Here is an 18,095-nt window from a genome sequence, read left to right as displayed (position 1 = left end):
CCACACACAAAAGCTAAATGTAATACTCTAAATTACAAATAAATGTAAAATTACAAAGCTTAAATAACAATTCTACAAGTACAAAAAGCTGCTGTATCTATTGAAAAAATGTTTTTGTTGTGTAGTATTCATTATAATCGAAGCGTGATATACAATTCTTATACTTTTTTAGACAAAACTAATCTAAACTGGAGGTTGTCTATCTTTTTATAAATGTCAAAAAGAGCTTAAAAACACTTGATTGCTTCTTCTACACACTGATTTGTTCTAGGAATTTTCTGTCTCGAAAGTTCCTGATTCCAAAGTTTTTTCACAGAATATAAAGCCTTTTTGCGACTGTCCAAACTGCTACATTGCTTCCAAAAATCATCTCCATTAATACTTGGTCAATAGATCAATGGTCCGCCTATCTGTATGGAATGAATCTAAAAATATTGAGAAGTGATTCTCTTCTCTCTGGTAGAAGAATAAATGCCAATAGAGCTAGTATTGCTTGGGAATTCCATCTTGCATTAATTAATTTAGATATTTTCTGAAACTTCACTTTAGAAAATCCTCCAGGTTCTTCAAAACAGCGGAATACCTGAGTTAAACGAAGTAGAAATTTCATATCATTACGCCATCTTGCTGTTTCAATAATCAATTTTTAACCATTCTTGAAATTCTTCCTGAGCTGTTAAGTTACAAGCATTAGGCTTGTAACTTAACATCTCTTTGTTTATTCTTCAACACTAAGACTTGATATTCTTGGTGACTAATACTTTTACCATCAAAGTGCAGAGACCAATTTCTAAATGTTGTGTTTTTTCTTCATTTCTTTATTGAGTTTAACCACTTCTTTAATAGTTGATCTGAAAATACCAGACTTTAAAGATGTCTGAATATCGATCCCACATTGAGATAACTGTCGACTGGTTACTGCTATGTTGTTTGATAACTCTGAAGATGTTACTAATTTAGCTGAAGTTTGATTTTGCTGTAGTTCTTGGTATTACTTATGGGCTGTTCTTCTGAATCTTCAAAATCTTGATACTCTGCCTTAGACTTGGGTTTGGAAGTTGACGTTGTTGCTGTTGCTATCATTGTTGTTGAAGTAGACTTCAAGGATCTTTTTTTTTTTTTAGTTCTTTACTTTCAATCTAAAGATGATAAATTCTTTGGTCCTCACCGCAGAGCCATTCACCAATTTTTTCGGTGAATGGCTCTGCGGACTTGAACTGATGGAAATGTGGAAAATTTAATTTCTTTTGCCATACACTTGATAATTCTCAATTTGCTTCGTTCTCGTCTTCCTTTGATGGATTCTCCCACAAACAGATTGCGACCAACAATTTGAATGGTATTTTGCTGTTATCTTCAAGCAATTGTTCTTCTAATAGGAAAGTTCTATTTGTCCTATGCGACACATAAAATTGTACAATATTCTTCATCTAGATCATCTTTTTCCTTTAAGTAGAGGAAGCACATTTCTTATACGACATTATAATTGAAGATAAAACTGGAATATATTTCTGAAAGGCAATAATAAAAAATATATGCGCAAAAATAGAAGTATATATTTATATTTATATTTTCTATACATTATAAAATATAATATATAAAAAATATAAATATAAATATGTACGTCTATATTATTTGACTGCCGTCTGGCAAATCAGATTGATATATAATTATTAACGTTGCTCAATCAGGAAGCTTATATAATCTAAATCTTACTAATTTCCATAAATTTCCATAGACTTCAGAGAAATGTAGAAAGATTAAGAGATTTTTGAAAACATCAAGAACAGTCAAAAAAATTCTAGAAAGTTCCATAAAACTATAGGCTTTAGAAAATCATAATGATAAATCATAATAGTACTGCCTACAAATACTATTTGCATTATGACTTTTAAACTTTAATTAATTTCGTGTGACATAATTCGATGAACTTTTGCTCAAAAGTAATGAAAATGGGTTTTATTCTGATTAATTTTGAAAAAAGGTAACCCATAACTTGAAATATATTAACTAGTATTACCTATATACCATTTTAAAAATTTCATGTTGTGGGTTACCTTTTTTGAAAATTAATCAGAATAAAACCCATTTTCATTACTTTTGAGCAAAAGTTCATCGAATTATGTCACACGAAATTAATTAAAGTTTAAAAGCCATAACCCTTATACATATATACATATATACATTAGATCAGTTCAAAAAAAATATTTTATAACAATTAAGTGGCTAGATGTTTAAATGTTGTTAATTGATGAAAAAAAGTAAACCATTAAAATTTCAAAGCATTATTCCAATATTTAGTAACAGCTCAATTAAGTTTACTTTTCAAGGGGTCCTAAAATTAAAAAAAAAAAGTTCCTTAAAAGTAGGTCAACCTGGTACTCAAAAGAAGCAAAATAATATATAAATTTCAAATATAATAATTGTTTTATAAAAAATAAATTAAAATTTTTTTATTAAAAACTTGTAAAAATGCACTTTTTTTATTTCTAGTAAAAAACCATAGTTTTTGTGCAATTAAATCTAAAATAATAATTGCAGTATGAAACTATCTTTTTTTTTTTGAAGTTTTTATATAATTTCGCTACTTTTAAGACCCAACATGACATACTTTTGAAAAAACTACTTTTTTCAAAATAATAGGGACCTGTTAAAAAGTAAAGTTAATTGAGCTGTCCCTAAAACACATTATTTAAGTTTGCAATTTTGAACTAATTTTCCTGACCACAAACCACATCAAATCAAAGGGTAGCCCAAATAAAGTTCAAAAATTCTTTTTTTTTATACAATTTTGAAACGGTCAATATATATATATATATATATATATATATATATATATATATATATATATATATATATATATATATATATATATATATATATATATATATATATATATATATATATATATATATATATGCAGTGCTACGAAAATGTTTAAAACATTGCCAAACGTATTGCTAGTAACACTTTTCCTAACAAAACATTTCCCAATCATTTACCAACACCCAACACATAACTAATTGCATCTCATTGTTGGTCTAATAAGTGCAAAATGTGATTATTTCATCTGAACGTTCAATTCTGTTGTGCCAACTAACGTAAAACGCGGATGACATAAATCGCACAAAATATTTTACGCTCATTAAACCTGCACTAATATTACTTTAAAAATTATAAAAAACATTTTTTAATCCAATTAGTTTTAAATTTGGTTTGTCGCTCATATCGTAAGTTTTTGAATAAAACACTCATCGAATATAACTTTGCGGAGTTTTTAAAGTCAATGTTGCCAAAAAATTTCTGCTAAAGCTGATTTATAAAAAACTGGTTTTTAATAGTTTTCTGGCAGTGTTTCTCGCAAATCTCAATATTTTTTCAATTGTATGCTATATTATATATATTATATTAGTCTCTAAAATGTTTTACAATGTAGACTATTGCCGCCAATAATAGTCTATAGGTTATAATAGTATAAAACAATTAGTCGATAAAATGTCAAATTATTATGTAAAATAATATGTTTAGACTGAAAAAAATAACACAAAGATGTGATAGCAACACAAAGAGATAAATATACAAGAGAATAAAATTAAAATAAATATATTTCAAAAAACAATAAACTAAACAATTCAACTAATTATATGGCACCATAAATAAGGTCAAATATGGCACCCTAAATAAGGTCGGATTTATCAACCCAAATGGGTCAGATATGGCACCCTAAATGGAATTAGAAGACGTTTATAACAATAGTTAGTTCAATCAAGTGTAAATTAATTTAAAAACTGAAAAGAAATAGTTTAAAAACTTACAAAACAAGAAAGGTGTAAAACATGTTGAACTCGTCACTGACTTAAATGAGGAACATTTTTATATCGTTGTTTGAGGTACGTAAAACGTTTGTACGTAAAGAAGGCGAGGTACTTAAAAAGTCTCCACCAATATAATTTATTTACTACACGTTAAAACCATTTATTTAAATGCACGACTATTACAAACTTATTGCGTAACAATTTATTGCAGTTTTATAAAATAGAGTCTAAAATTTTTCAGATTTTTTAATGTTCAAAGATACTGTCGTCATTGTTGAAAAAATTCTTTCTTATGGTCATAATCATTAAACAATAAAATATTAAACAAATTGACGTTTTTCAGGCAAAATTATTAGGCAAGTTACTTTTTTTCATGCGAAACAAATTATAACTAAATGAGATATTGAATGAGATACAAGTCAGAATACTTTATCGAAGTTTGTTAAAAGAAAATTTTCAATACAGTTTATAGATCAATTGTCGTGCAAAAAAAAAATGCAACTGTAGACGCATTTAACATGTATTCAGAAAATTTTGATCAAGGTTGAATATGTCGTGTAATAAAGGCGTATTAATAATGAACCGTAACTCACTTTATAAGACCTATTCATCCTGCGGATGACGTCATAAACTTAAGGCGAGTTTTGGAATAATCATCGTGCGAATGACGTCATAAAGACGAGTTTTTCAATAGAATAAAATGTTTTAAAAATGCCTAAGAAAATGATAAAACTTTTCTCTCTTTTATTTATTGATCGTAAAAAATATTGTTATTTTTATGAAAATTTTTTTAAAATGAAATCGTTTTTTATTGAACTATGTTATTTAATACTTAGTTTCGAAATTAAAGCTTTAGTTCATTGGAGAATACAAATTATAATTGTTTTTAAAGATTATGTTAGAAGGTGTAACACGTGGTTTCTGTTTATATTTAGTTGGTATGATTCTGATATAAACGTCTCTAGACTGCACTAAGAAGAAATGCAAGTAATATCAGCTACTTCACGAAACATAATACAGTAATGTACTAATCTGAACCTTCGTTATTTTGGACGATATACCCTTCTATTTAATCTGAACCTTCATCATTTCGGACGGTATGTAAACCTTCTATGTAAATCATAGTCATTTTGATACATTATAACTAGGTTTCAAACTTTAAACATTTTTCTTCGTTTAAGAAAAAACCGCATCTTTAAAAAAATGCCTTAATGTTGTAAAATAAAGACTGTCCCCATTATTGTCTAATTACAAAAGTTTTGTTTTTATAGTACCAACTTTCTTTAGTGTTAGTTGTACAGTGATGAAGTATGTACCATATTTTTTTTACTGTACAGCATACTTCTCAATCTTTTCCGAACTGGTTCTATAAAAATCAGTGATTTGCAGAAAAAAAGGAGGACAACTCCGAAGGACTATTAAAAGAATAACTTTCAGAAATATCTTTTTTGAAACTTTTAAAACTTACTTTTTGAGAAGAACATTTATATCCATCAAACTCCAAATTCTTACAGCTTTTAATAACAGAAAATGATACCTTTAATCTAGTGGGCACGCGTAGTGCCCACATGCGTCGACTGGGGACGTCCGTCAAACGTCTGAACGACGCATGTCCACAGAACGACGCATGCCCACTGGGAAGATAGAAAGATATACCTTGAAGGTAGAAAGTTGTATGACATGATTATTTGAAGAATAAATTTTTACCTGAGAAGGTTGAAAATTATATCTTATTAAGGATATCATATTGTACCCTGAGGTAAAAATTTTTAATTTGTTTTCAAATTAAAGAAGTTTTAATTATATGATTTGATTTTAGTTTATGCTAATTTATGCAATGCTAAAATGTGAGACCGTTTAGCAATACTTTTTTTTTGTGCGTATCTAATTGCAAATAAAAAAATAATTTACAATCGTAATTTATAAAAAAAAATATTAACACGACTGGAAGAAGATAAACATGCCCCAAAATAAAAAAAACCAATTAATAAATAACTCAAGCTGTTGAGTCTTTTCAGTTATATAACATTTGAAAAGGTGCGCAAAATCATATAAATGATTTTGATACATCTTTTGTACGTCAAAATACATAACTATAAAAAAGTTTAAAATAAACTATAAATTTATATATAAAAAAAAAAAAAAAATTTAAACTTTTCATTTATTTGACTTCTATTTATTATTGAAAATTTTACTATTTTTGTATTATATAATATAATATAATAAATTTTATTATTGAAAATTTTACTATTGTAATACCAATTATAATTAGTATTACTATTGTAAAATTTTTATTAAAAAATCTTCAAAAGTTTTGCCCATTTAAGTAAAAAAATATGATTACAAGGTTTACTTAAAAAAACTACGACCAACTAACGGTAGTTTTGTTATGGAACTTTATTGTTATATATTGTTATTTGCTCAATATTTTGTTTTTTTGCTAATGTTTATTGTTATTTGCTCAATATTTTGCTTTATTTGCAATATTTCAACTTGGGTACCTATTCTGCTACTAAACTTAGGTAATTTATTTCTAATGGAAAAACGTAATATTTTTTAATGAAATTTAGTATGTACATATAAAATTCTGAACTTTTTGTTCTAATCATCGGTATAATTTTTATATCTGATCGACAACAATGTTTTACAAAACAATAAATTTAATTATAGTGGTAGTAGCTAAAAAAGAAAAAACACAAAAATAAATTTTTACTGCTCTATTTTTTATGAAATAACTGTTTATATGATTTTCTGAAGAATAACGTGACAAATGAAGAATAACGCGACAAATGAAGAATAACGCGACAAATGAAGGATGAAACAAGAAAATGAAGGATAACACAATAAAATTGATCTCGTAAATTGACTGACACGCGCAAAAACGTTGAAGTAATAAAATTAAATCATTCAACTTATTTATACCTACGTGAATATAGATGGAGTGTCACAAAGTCTTTTTTTGCTGTAATCTTTTTGTTAAAATGTCAACAAGCTAGTGTCTTTCACAAACATCGGTTTCTTTATTATCTGATATACTGTGTTTTTTTGTTTTTTAAATAAAACCAAGAAATATTAAAAAAATGTGGCTGCTAGTCATATAATAGGTTTCTTTTAGTGTTTAAAGAAAACGAAAAGATTTGGACTTTTATCACAATATCCGTTGCAATTTATAACACCAAAACTATATTTTTTACAAGTTTAATTAAAAACTTTGAATAATTCATCAAGAACTTCGACTCCAGAAAATAAGGAAATAAAATGTTCGCCTCCAGTTTTTGACGTCATCCACTCGGTGACTTATAAGGCTATTATAAAGTATAAATGGATGAATTAGCGCCAAACCAACCTCTACAAAGAATATGTTGAAATAAGATAATTTGACGCAAAACTTAAAAGTCTTTAACAAAAGCCAATAAACCGAAAAAATTAAAAGTAATTGCAGTTCAGTGCACTTAAAAATTTTAATTATAGTATTTTGGTGTTTGCAATGAAACACTACATAAATCATTTTTTAATAAAAATTAATTTTTTTCAACTTTGTTGTATAGGCTGGTTTAGCGCTTAACCATCCAAATTATATGCCTATTATAAAATACCCCGCAAAATAAACGCGTGACACTTCTAGTTTATACATTTTTTTTTTTTTCAAAGTTTTTTAAATATCTTTTATAAATTTCTCATAAAAAGAATAAAATAAAAAAACAGACTTCACCCAGATATTTTTTTTTTTAAAAAAAAAAAAAAGCAAACACATTTCGTTGTTATGGACAAAATATGTTTTGACGTTATCTAGGGGGTTCGTTAAAACATTGATGGGCAGAGTATATAGCGAATTTCTTTTGACTGTGTGTCTCACTCTAGAACTTATGCTAAACAATATTCAATCTGCAATAGCATTTTATTTCATTTATTTTTTTATTTTGTTACAGTCTTTTTTTCCTTTGTTATTTATTATATTAAAATGAGCTCAATGAGTCCAAATACTATTCGAAAAAACTATTCAAGCTAAAAACCACTTCAAGATATTGTTTTACTCCATTTTTTAGTTTAATTTTAATTTAGATGTTAAAGTTAAGTTATTAGTGAAAATAAAAAAAATATATATAAAATATTAAGCGGGTTTAAATGTTGTTCATGAATTTAATTTAAATATTTTAAAAGTTTTTACATTTATGTTTTACTATTTAAACAATTAAAAAAATTGACAAGTATCTAAAAAAATGGCAAATATTTAGACAATTTAAAACATACTTTTGGATAATAATATAACATAATTATATAGTTTGTATTGATTTAATGTTATTTTGGGTTCCTTGTTGATGGGGCTGACAAAAATGGCTAGAGCAGATATCGAAACTCAGAACTCTTAATTCAGAAGCAAGCGCTCTAAAGCGCCATTTTTTATATTTGTTTAAGCATCCGTGTCCCAAGTAAATAGTTATCACTGCGCCGTAGATGCTTAAACAAATAAAGATTAATAGAGCATGCTGCTTTACGAATGTAAGCATTTCTACTTTTTTTAATACTTTAAAAATAGTTTCTTAAAGTAATAAATAATATATTTTAAATGTAATATATATTAAAAATAACGAAATAATATAAAAATAAATATAAGAGTAGAGACATTAATCGCATGTGACAAAAATAGAAATAATAAATAATCTATAATTTTTAAATTAATTTCTAAATAACACCGCAATCAATATTACATGATAATGAGATTCGATAATAATTATCAACAAATCTCATTATCGTTTAAATATTAATTGCGGTGCTATCTTTTTGCTCATTCTATTAGTTGTCAACCATTATAACCATAACCCTGACGGATTATATTTAATTTAACGAAAAAATTTGAATTTCAAAATCAAACAATATATTTGTTTATATAAAATTTATGAAAGCAAATTTATTTTAAAAATTGTTAAAAAATCTGATGACAATTCAGATTTTAGCAATTTAGAATAAAAAAAGCAATAATATTAATAAAAAACTTATATCATACTGGAAATTGGAAAGGGAAGAATTTGTATTTAAAATAATTATTATTTTTAAAACCTGATGAAATTATAATTTATCTTATTAACTCTATAAAACTCTTGATTATAAAATTTATAATCCAAAGTTTATTTTTTTTAGTTGAATCAGAAGAAAACATTTTTTTATTTCAAAAACAAAAATTCTGTTAAAATTAGATCTCATTTAAAAGAAATTATTGAATTAAAATTATTGGATATTCTGTCGTAAGTTTGAAACTGTAATGTAAATTCAGCAATAAATAATTACTTAAATGCAAAAATAAAACTATCTAATGGTAATAATCGATCTTACAAAAATAAAAATTGTTTTTAATAAAAATAATAGTTTGATCGGGAGGTTGGTAGGTTGCAGAAGGTTTGTTAAAATTTTTGTTTTTGACGAAGGGCTGCTTAAAAAATTAAAAATTAGTTAATTTTATGAAAAAATTTTGACGATTTTTATTATCCACTTTTATTGCGTAAAACATTTAAAAATAGTGTTGTTTCCATGGTTTAGTGTTTCAAGTGTCAATTATTTTTAGTGTTGTTTTTTATGATTTGTTGATAATTATCAACATTGCATATTATAATATGCAATATTATTAACACACTATGAAAACTAAAAGCTGTACAGGAAGTTACAACTTCCGCTAAAGAAGTTTAAATTATTGTTTATTTTATTAAATAAGAATGTTATGCATTTGTTAGGCTCCCAAGCATCTAAGAAATGTTCCTCCTTAATCTCTTTTCAAATTTTTTTAGATCAAAGTAACCCAATGAACTTGATAACTGAGCTTACTTTAGTAAAAACAAAGGTAACCATGGAAAACTTATATCTACGATAAGCATGTAAAGTTAAAAACATAAATAAAAATATAATTTCTGACTTAAATGTCTACATATAGTTCAGAAATAACGCACATATCCTATGAATTTGCTCGGACCCGGATTTCCGTTTTATAAAGAAATTTTAAAACTTTATCTTTCAATTTATAAACAAAATTATTTATCAGCAGTTGGAATAACTTAGATCAAAACATTGTAGATTCTTAAAGAATTTAAATTAAAGTTAGACTTGTTTTTAACATAAATCGGCTGTTAAAGCCTATATTGCCTAGGCTCCGTACATTTTTATTGTTGATGTACGCAGTTATTATTAAAATAAATTAAATTAAACTAGATTAAAACTTTTATTGATTATTCATATATTATTAATTTCTCATCTTCCTTTAGGAAATATAGTGTATTTAAAACTTTTTTTTTTTTTAAAAAAAAACGAAAAAAAGAAACATAAAACAAACATGCTTGAAAATCAAAGAAGATAAAAAAACTTGTTTTTGAGTTAAGGAAACTATCGTCTTTTTTATTTATAAAGAAACGTTGTACATATTATAAAAGTATACATTACATAAACGTTGTACACATTTTAAAAGATGCATTATGATCATGAAGATGCATAGTGGAGCATGTTGCACAATGAGACTTGCGTAAAAAAATTGGTACAAAAGGATAAATATAAATAAAAAATAGTGCGTCTTTTTAGAAAGCTTATATTAAACATATATAAAACTTACACAGAAAACTGTTTTCTTAAGTTAACCCTTCGTATTGCCATGTGACAGATCTGTCACAAACCTATTCAATGCTCACAAAATCCAGTGTAAGCGTTTTAATTTGTACATGTAAAGCATTGTGACATAAATGTCACACTCCCAATTTTTATAAATTTTGTTCATTAACAGATAAAATTTTGAAAAACAAAAAAATATGTGTTTACTTATTTAATAAAAGCTATCAAGTGTACTTCATAAAAATTTTTTTGGAGATATTGAGATACAAAGGGTTAAGAAGAAGTAAAAATGAAGTTAAGAAGACGAAGTAGTAATGAAGTTAAGAAGAATTTATAATGAAGTTAAGAAGAAGAAGTATAAATGAAGTTAAGAAGAAGAAGTAATAATGAAGTTGAGAGAAAGCTGAGTTGTAAGTATAGAGTTGAGATGTAAAGACGAAACTGAGATCCTATTCTATTTATATTGAGAAAATCTTATTTTATTTTAAAACAAAAAAGAAAGGAACAAAAAAAGGAACAAAAAAAAAAAAGGAAAAAAGTTAAACATTTCAAGTTGACAATAAGACTAAAACTTATACATTATCTATTATCTATTATTACATTAATTATTATCTTTTCATTATACATTATAATCTTATATTCTTTTGTATTTATATTTGAATTATATTGCAATCATATTAATGTGCAATATTAAACTGACATAACAAATATGTATTCCATCTCTATATAAACACAATCATTTGTCTCATTTCTCCTGCAAAACTGTGCAAAAAAATTTTTTTTTTCAAATAGGATGGTTCAAATTATTTTTATTCACAGTATATAAATTATACACATCTAATAAAAATCTGGTTTACAAATGTCAATAAAAATTTAATTTTTAAAAGTCCTGTCAGATCAAAACTTGCTATGCAAATGTGTCAGATAAAAATTTCCTTTACAAACGTCCTGTCAGATAAAAATCTTTTTTGCAAACTCAAATTAGATAAATATTTCCTTTACAAATGTCCTGTCGGATAAAAAAAATTGCGTTACTAATGTCCTGTCGGATAAAAAACTGCGATACAAACATTTTGTCGAGTAAAAAATTAGATTAAAAAGTGTATTGATACATAAAATAAAAAAACAATATATATATATATATATATATATATATATATATATATATATATATATATATATATATATATATATATACACCAAAAACTTTAACACTTGAAAATTGGCTCTTGATAATTGTAACGTGTTTCGATTGGTTTTTATGTTTTCATTATAATTAACTGATATAGATATACAAAATAAACTATTATATTTTTTACAATATTAAATATTTTATTATCATTAACTGATATAGATATATAAAATAAAAAAAGCTATATATATATATATATATATATATATATATATATATACACACACACGCAAAAAAAATTTTGACACTTGAAAATCGACTTTTGATAATTAAAACATGTTTCGATTGGTTTGTATGTTTTTATTATAATTAACTGTTTTACTAATTAATTACTTGCAAAGAAATGATTGGAATAGTTAAATTTATACCAGCATATATGCTTATTAGTACCTATCTTATCAATACATATGTTTGGCATATCAACACACGATTATTAACACATGCTTCTTAATACATCTGCTTATCAACACATTGACGAAGATGAAATAGCTCTTTCAATGTTCTAAAATTAAATTTTAAATAAAAGGCCGGCGATGTCAGTTAAAAGTTGGGGACAGCAACGCTAGTTTTAAATAAAGTGCTGAAAATGCCAGCTATAAAATGTAATTTTTTTTTAGTATTTCATTAAAACTACCTTTACCCAAAAAATCGCTGTTGCTATTTTATTTTTAAAAACTAATTCAAAAACTAAATTTTTTTTCCAAAAGCAAATTTAACTATTGAGCTATTTTCATTTAATCCCTTTTTGCGCTACTTGGTGCTCACTTTGCTTGCTCACTTAGCTTGCTCACTTAGCTTGCTTACTTTGCCTGCTGTTTACTTTGTACTATTAGAAGATTGTTGTGAACCCAATTAAAAACGCCATGATACTTAATAAATGATATTTAATACCATTTTCTTTTTGTAATCTACATTTGCTAATTAATGATTAAAAATAAAGATTAGTTTTTCTGTGATTAATATGAAAAATATAGCATAAAAAATTAAACAAAATAAAACAAAAACAAAACACAAATTTGTTTTTTCAAACAGTAATGTAAAATAAAAAAAAATTGAAACTTGGATGAGCAAGTTTTTTTGTTTTGTTTACATTTATAATAAATAAGAACATTGAGTAAAAATTTTTTTTGAAAAGGTTTCGGGCAAGACCTTGATCCTACTCACACGCGTACGCACGTACGTATAAAAGCATGTACATGTATATAACACGTACACGTATAAAAACATGTACGCACCTACATATAAAATGCACGTACACAAAAATGATTTTATTGCGCTGCGTACGCGCATTAAAATCTGCAGAATAAGTTTTTCAGCAAAGTATGCAATTCATTGACCGCAGGACTTTTGAGGTCAATGAATTTACTTTTGAGGTCACTTTTGAGTTTACTTTTGAGGTCAATGAGTTTGTTCTTAATGTCAATAAGTTTACTTTTAAGGACAATGAGTTTACTTATGAGGTCATGTATAATTTGATGAAAATGTTTAAAGTATCACTTTGTACAAATATTAGCCTTGGTTGATATGTGGTTAACTGGTTGGTATTTGACTAAAGACCACAAGCCTTTTAAAGTAAAAAAACAAACAAACGAAAACGTGATTATAAATATTTACAAATGATTTTTTTAATATTGGATACATATTGGAAACTCATAAGTGGTTAGTTTTGAAACGTTTATTCTCTATGGTCTCTTTAAGAGCTTTATGCATACAAGTGGTCTCGTTGACTAATAATTACTAGCCCAAAAATCAAAACTTGGATAGAGTGATGCCTCACATATACACAAATACTCGTTACAAGATTTAGTTCAAACAAATTGCAAAACTTTTCACAAGGTTTCAAAAATTTTCCCTTTTCCCATTTTTAAAAAAGGATTTCCCTCCAATGGAAATAAGGGTTCACCTCCAATGGATATAATGTTATAATGTTTAAAATATCGCAGGAAATATTTTTGCCATTTTTTTTTTTTTTTTTTGTCTTTAAAAGATTTAGCTGTGTAATAAGGCTAATAAACACTAGTCTAGAGTTTAAAACCGTTCACAATGAAACATCTGCGTCTTGAATTAAGGGTGTTAATAGAGTGCGAATAAATCAAGAGAAATATTTGCCTTTTTAAAAAAAAACAATAATGCAGACGCTTTGGTACGAACGGCTTCGGAAGCAAAATTATTATATACTAGATGATACTGAGATGATAAAAACAAAAATTGAAATGGATTTATTTTAAAATGGCACTTGGATGATTGAACATTATAATCCAAAAATATAAACAAATAAGTTATCGAAAATAGTTTATAGGTGTAAAAATGAAAATCGTGAATGCTAAAAAATAACATCGATACTTATAATTAGGTTATATGCAATAAAATTAATACAATAGTCTTAACAATCATAACAAAAAGGCTATGTCTTTAAAAAGCTATTGATTTCAAAAATCATTCTTTAGATGAATACGGAAATATTTAAGCGTTGTATTTGAGGGTATCCGGAATAAAAAGTTATGACGTCCTAAGTAAAGTTTTAATAATTGCTTTTTTGAGTAACTAAGAAGAAATATTTTACAAAAGTTTGCGTCATCCTTTTTAGTCGATCTTGTCTTCAAAAGTGAACTTAATAAGTTATAAGCCGGTATGTAAGTTAATATAAAAATATAAAAACAAAGTTTGTTTAACAAAAAAGTCTTTAATGTAAAGTGTTTATGTAAAGATAAAAAATATTTAAATGTCAAATTATTTTTGACAGCATGATTGATTAGTGATTTACTGCTCCGTTGCTTAACAGTTATTTTGTATAGCTTCACATTAAACAATTTAAAATATTATTAACTTGAATAATAAAGAAAAACGCATGAAAATGTTGAAGTAAGGGTAACATAAGACATTTCTTTTAAATTATTATCATAAATTATCATAATTAATTATTATTATTATAAAATCCACAATAAAATATTTTGCACGCTTGCTTGCAAATATACTTAAATATTATTTGAAAATAGTTTTCATTTTTGAGATGAAAACTCGAAACATAAAATAAGTTGATTTTTAAAATCTTGAAGTTCGCACTTAATACGTTGAACTAAAACAAAATTGTATTTGATAATAACTAATAACAAAAGTACTAAAGGACTTAGTACTAAATGGCTAAGTACTAAATGACTAAGTACTAAATGGCTAAGTACCAAATAAAAACCTGTAAAGTAATTGCTGAATGAAAACATACCTTGCATAAGATTGTTTTCACCCTTATTACTTAATAGTGTGCTACCAAGTGCACCTAGTATACTAGAATACGAAAATAATTAAATTATCTACCTCAGTTCAGTCTCCACTCCTTGCTGCCTTCGCAAAGTTTTATCTTTTTTAAGAATGTAAGCATCCTCCATTTCCTCAATGGATTGAAGACGCAAAGGGAATTTTACTCGATTTGCCGTCATATTAGTTTTATTAAAACAATTCAACTGCAAAAAATATAGAAATGATGAGTTTGAAATCAATTTTTGATTATTTCCGACATCAAAATTATTTTTTGTTATATAATTATGTAATTTCCTGACTTGCTTTGTAAGTATCAGCTGCCCACTAGAAGGCGCTTGCATGCAATTTATAAAAATATGCGTACGATATTGGGTTCATGTAATTAATCATTGAGCTCAATTAAAAGTAATCTTTTGTCGTTGTAATGCTGAAAACATGGTCATTACGAGATTAAAACAGTTTGAAAAAAGTTATTTTTTAAATTAATGCAATTTTTCTAAAGATTACTGATCAAGGCTCTCTCAACAATTGCTTACAATTAAAGTAATAATTTAAAAATAAGTTGAAAAAAATAAAAAATTAAAAAATATTTCCATTGATAAAATGTTATTACGTCGTAGCCTTCTTGTTGCTAACGTTAACTAAAGCTGTTCATTTCTTAAACGTTATCATTACCTTACTATTAATCAATATGAATACGATTTATGAAAGATTTTTCTTTAATTCAAATGTTACTAAGCGTTCAAACAAATTTATTCTTTGGAATTAAAAAAATCTGTTAATTATTAAATTTATTAGTACAAAGTGTGTTATTATTGTTGTTTTTAATACTAATATTAATGTTATTATGAATACTAATATATTATATATAATACACACACACACACACACACACACACACACACACACACACACACACACACACACACACACACACACACACATACACACATATCTTTAAAATGAGCAATAAAATACTTGTTTTCGAGAAAAACGTCACCTCTGTATGACTGAAAATTTTCAAAAATTTTTTTGTAAAAATAAGCAATGATTAAATCATGTAAAATAAAAAAAAATTAGAGGTTTTTTGTAATATAAACTTGTATTTACTAGTATATAGCAACATAAATAGTTAACTAACTGCAAAAAAAAAAGTATATACGGCCTATATATTGTAATGATCTCTTTGATGTTTAGCAATATCATTACTTATTTATAATGTAAACAAAATTTTATATTGATTTTTTTTTTTTTCTATTTTTTTTTTTTTTTTTGCGATTACAAAGTACAAGTAAAAATACTATTGCTAAAATTTGTAAAGTGATTTAATAGTTGTGATGCGCCTCAAAACGTGTGATCTTAATAACCTGCAATATAACTTGAAATGCGACTGAATATTTATCTCGTCACCCCTGAACGTTTAAAACACTTTCCACCCCTAACCTTTCAACCGCGAATCATCTTACAACCTCGTTTGTGCGTCTCAATCCGTCCGCGTCACAGCTTCTTTAACCGTCTGCGACTCAGCTTCTCCAACCGTATTAATTATCTTACTATTCTTATCTGTCGATTGCGTTTTTTTCTTTTTTCTCTATTCCCGCGTCTCATCCTTTAACCACTTCTCAACCATAATAATGTTCCCAGTGTCCATGTGCATTTCTACGAGTTGTAAATACTGAGGATCTCAAGTCCATTGTTATCCCATCGTAGTTTTATATACCATCATTTAAATAAAAAAATTTTCCGAACATAAGCGGTGTGACTCGATAATATTTTAGAGTTAACTAAATTGCTTAAAACAAAAACTTTTTTTTTGATGGGATTTTTCTTTTATTTACAAATTTATCTACAACTAGTTTTGTTAAGAAATATTTGTTGTCCTTTATATTTGTTGCCTTTAATGTTTGTTGACGTTAATATTTGTTTTTGGTATTGTTTATTGACGTTAATAATTGTTGACGTTAACGCTTGTTGACGTTAACATTTGTTGTCGTTAGTACTTGTTGTCGTTAATATTTGTTGTCGTTAATAGTTATTGTCGTTAATGTGTGTTGAATCGGTAATGTTTATTTTTAGATATAAAAAGCTTCAGAATGTTTGAAAGTTTGTAATTAGATGCGGACTGCACTTATTGCACAGTATTTATAGGCTAACCCGCTTTATATAAACAGTCCCTTAGTTTAAGATCCCAGATATTAAAATCTGTCTCGCTATCTTTTTTGGCTTTTCATTGTGTCTTGCATTTCTTTCTCTTTCTTCCATTTCTTCTTGAAAAGTATGATAATAAAATGAAGTTGTTTAAACTGAAAGTAATTTACGACTTTTGAGTCGATATAACACACGCAACAAATATAAAAGTGTTGCAATACAGTTGCAATATGAAACATTTTATATCTAATAAATACACCAATACATTTTTTTTTCTTCTTTATTTCAAAGGTATTTAAGGGCGTTTCAAAGTGATCAAGGGTGTTCACAGTTGTTGAAACAACATTCTGAAGAAATGGTTTTTTAATAAATTAAGCGAAGAAAATTATTTTTTACTATTGTAGTTTTCCAGATTGCCAATGGGAGCAAAACAAAATTAGTGTTCAAAAATAAGCTTGACAAAGATTTCTTCAATAACTCTATTCCAACAAAAAACTATTTTTTTTACACTTTCGATCTGCAATTACGTTTAATACAGACGCGCTATTTTTTGTCGAGACGCGCTGTTTTTTGATGAGACGCGCTATTGTTTGATGAGACACGCTATTTCAGATAATGCACACTTTTGCTAATTATAGAAGATTAATTAGATTAAATATGCACAGCATACATATCTGTTTGCTTTTTGATTTTTCTGTAAAATTAATCTAGTATGCAATGTCATCTAATATTTAATATAATTGGTAATTATTGTTTACATTAGAACTATAATCACATAAATATTTATATATATAATAATAATTATAAACTTAATTTATTTGTGCTATTATTATTATTTAACTAATTTACAAACTTTTTAATAAAGTTTAAAAAAACCCATCGTGGGTTTGTCATCGTCACCTTGGATTATGGATCATAATACTCCATTGACAAAAACTTGTTGCCTATCAAAAAATTCCTACTAAATCGTGGGTTTGTCATCAACCCCACGATGTTGTAGGTTTGTCAGGCAAAAGAGATGGAAATTGATTAGAAGTCAAATAATTCTTACATTTACATTTTAATGCAAATATTTAATAAATTTTTTTAGAATATTA

General features: G+C 26.2%; 1 protein-coding gene across 9 annotated transcripts in view; it reads right to left on the bottom strand.

Moving 5' to 3' along the window:
• The window catches only part of LOC100215251 (3',5'-cyclic-AMP phosphodiesterase 4C), a 78,766-nt gene that overhangs the window by 35,127 nt on the left and 25,544 nt on the right, over window positions 1-18,095 (bottom strand). For 2 of the 9 annotated variants that reach the window (XM_065801820.1, XM_065801821.1), the window contains exon 3: window positions 14,908-15,053. The exons of 3 other annotated variants lie outside the window; for them this stretch is intronic. In XM_065801820.1, the coding sequence (XP_065657892.1) occupies window positions 14,908-15,029 (122 nt within the window). In that variant the 5' untranslated portion in view covers window positions 15,030-15,053. Of the gene's footprint in view, window positions 1-3,815; window positions 3,944-10,407; window positions 10,464-14,907; window positions 15,254-18,095 lie in introns of those variants that run through there. 4 more of the 9 variants (XM_065801819.1, XM_065801818.1, XM_065801825.1 and 1 more) reach the window with 4 other exon arrangements.

The sequence above is a fragment of the Hydra vulgaris genome, chromosome 07, assembly GCF_038396675.1.
Source record: "Hydra vulgaris chromosome 07, alternate assembly HydraT2T_AEP".
Lineage (NCBI taxonomy): Eukaryota > Metazoa > Cnidaria > Hydrozoa > Anthoathecata > Hydridae > Hydra > Hydra vulgaris.
This window is presented reverse-complemented; position numbering and strand designations above follow the sequence as displayed.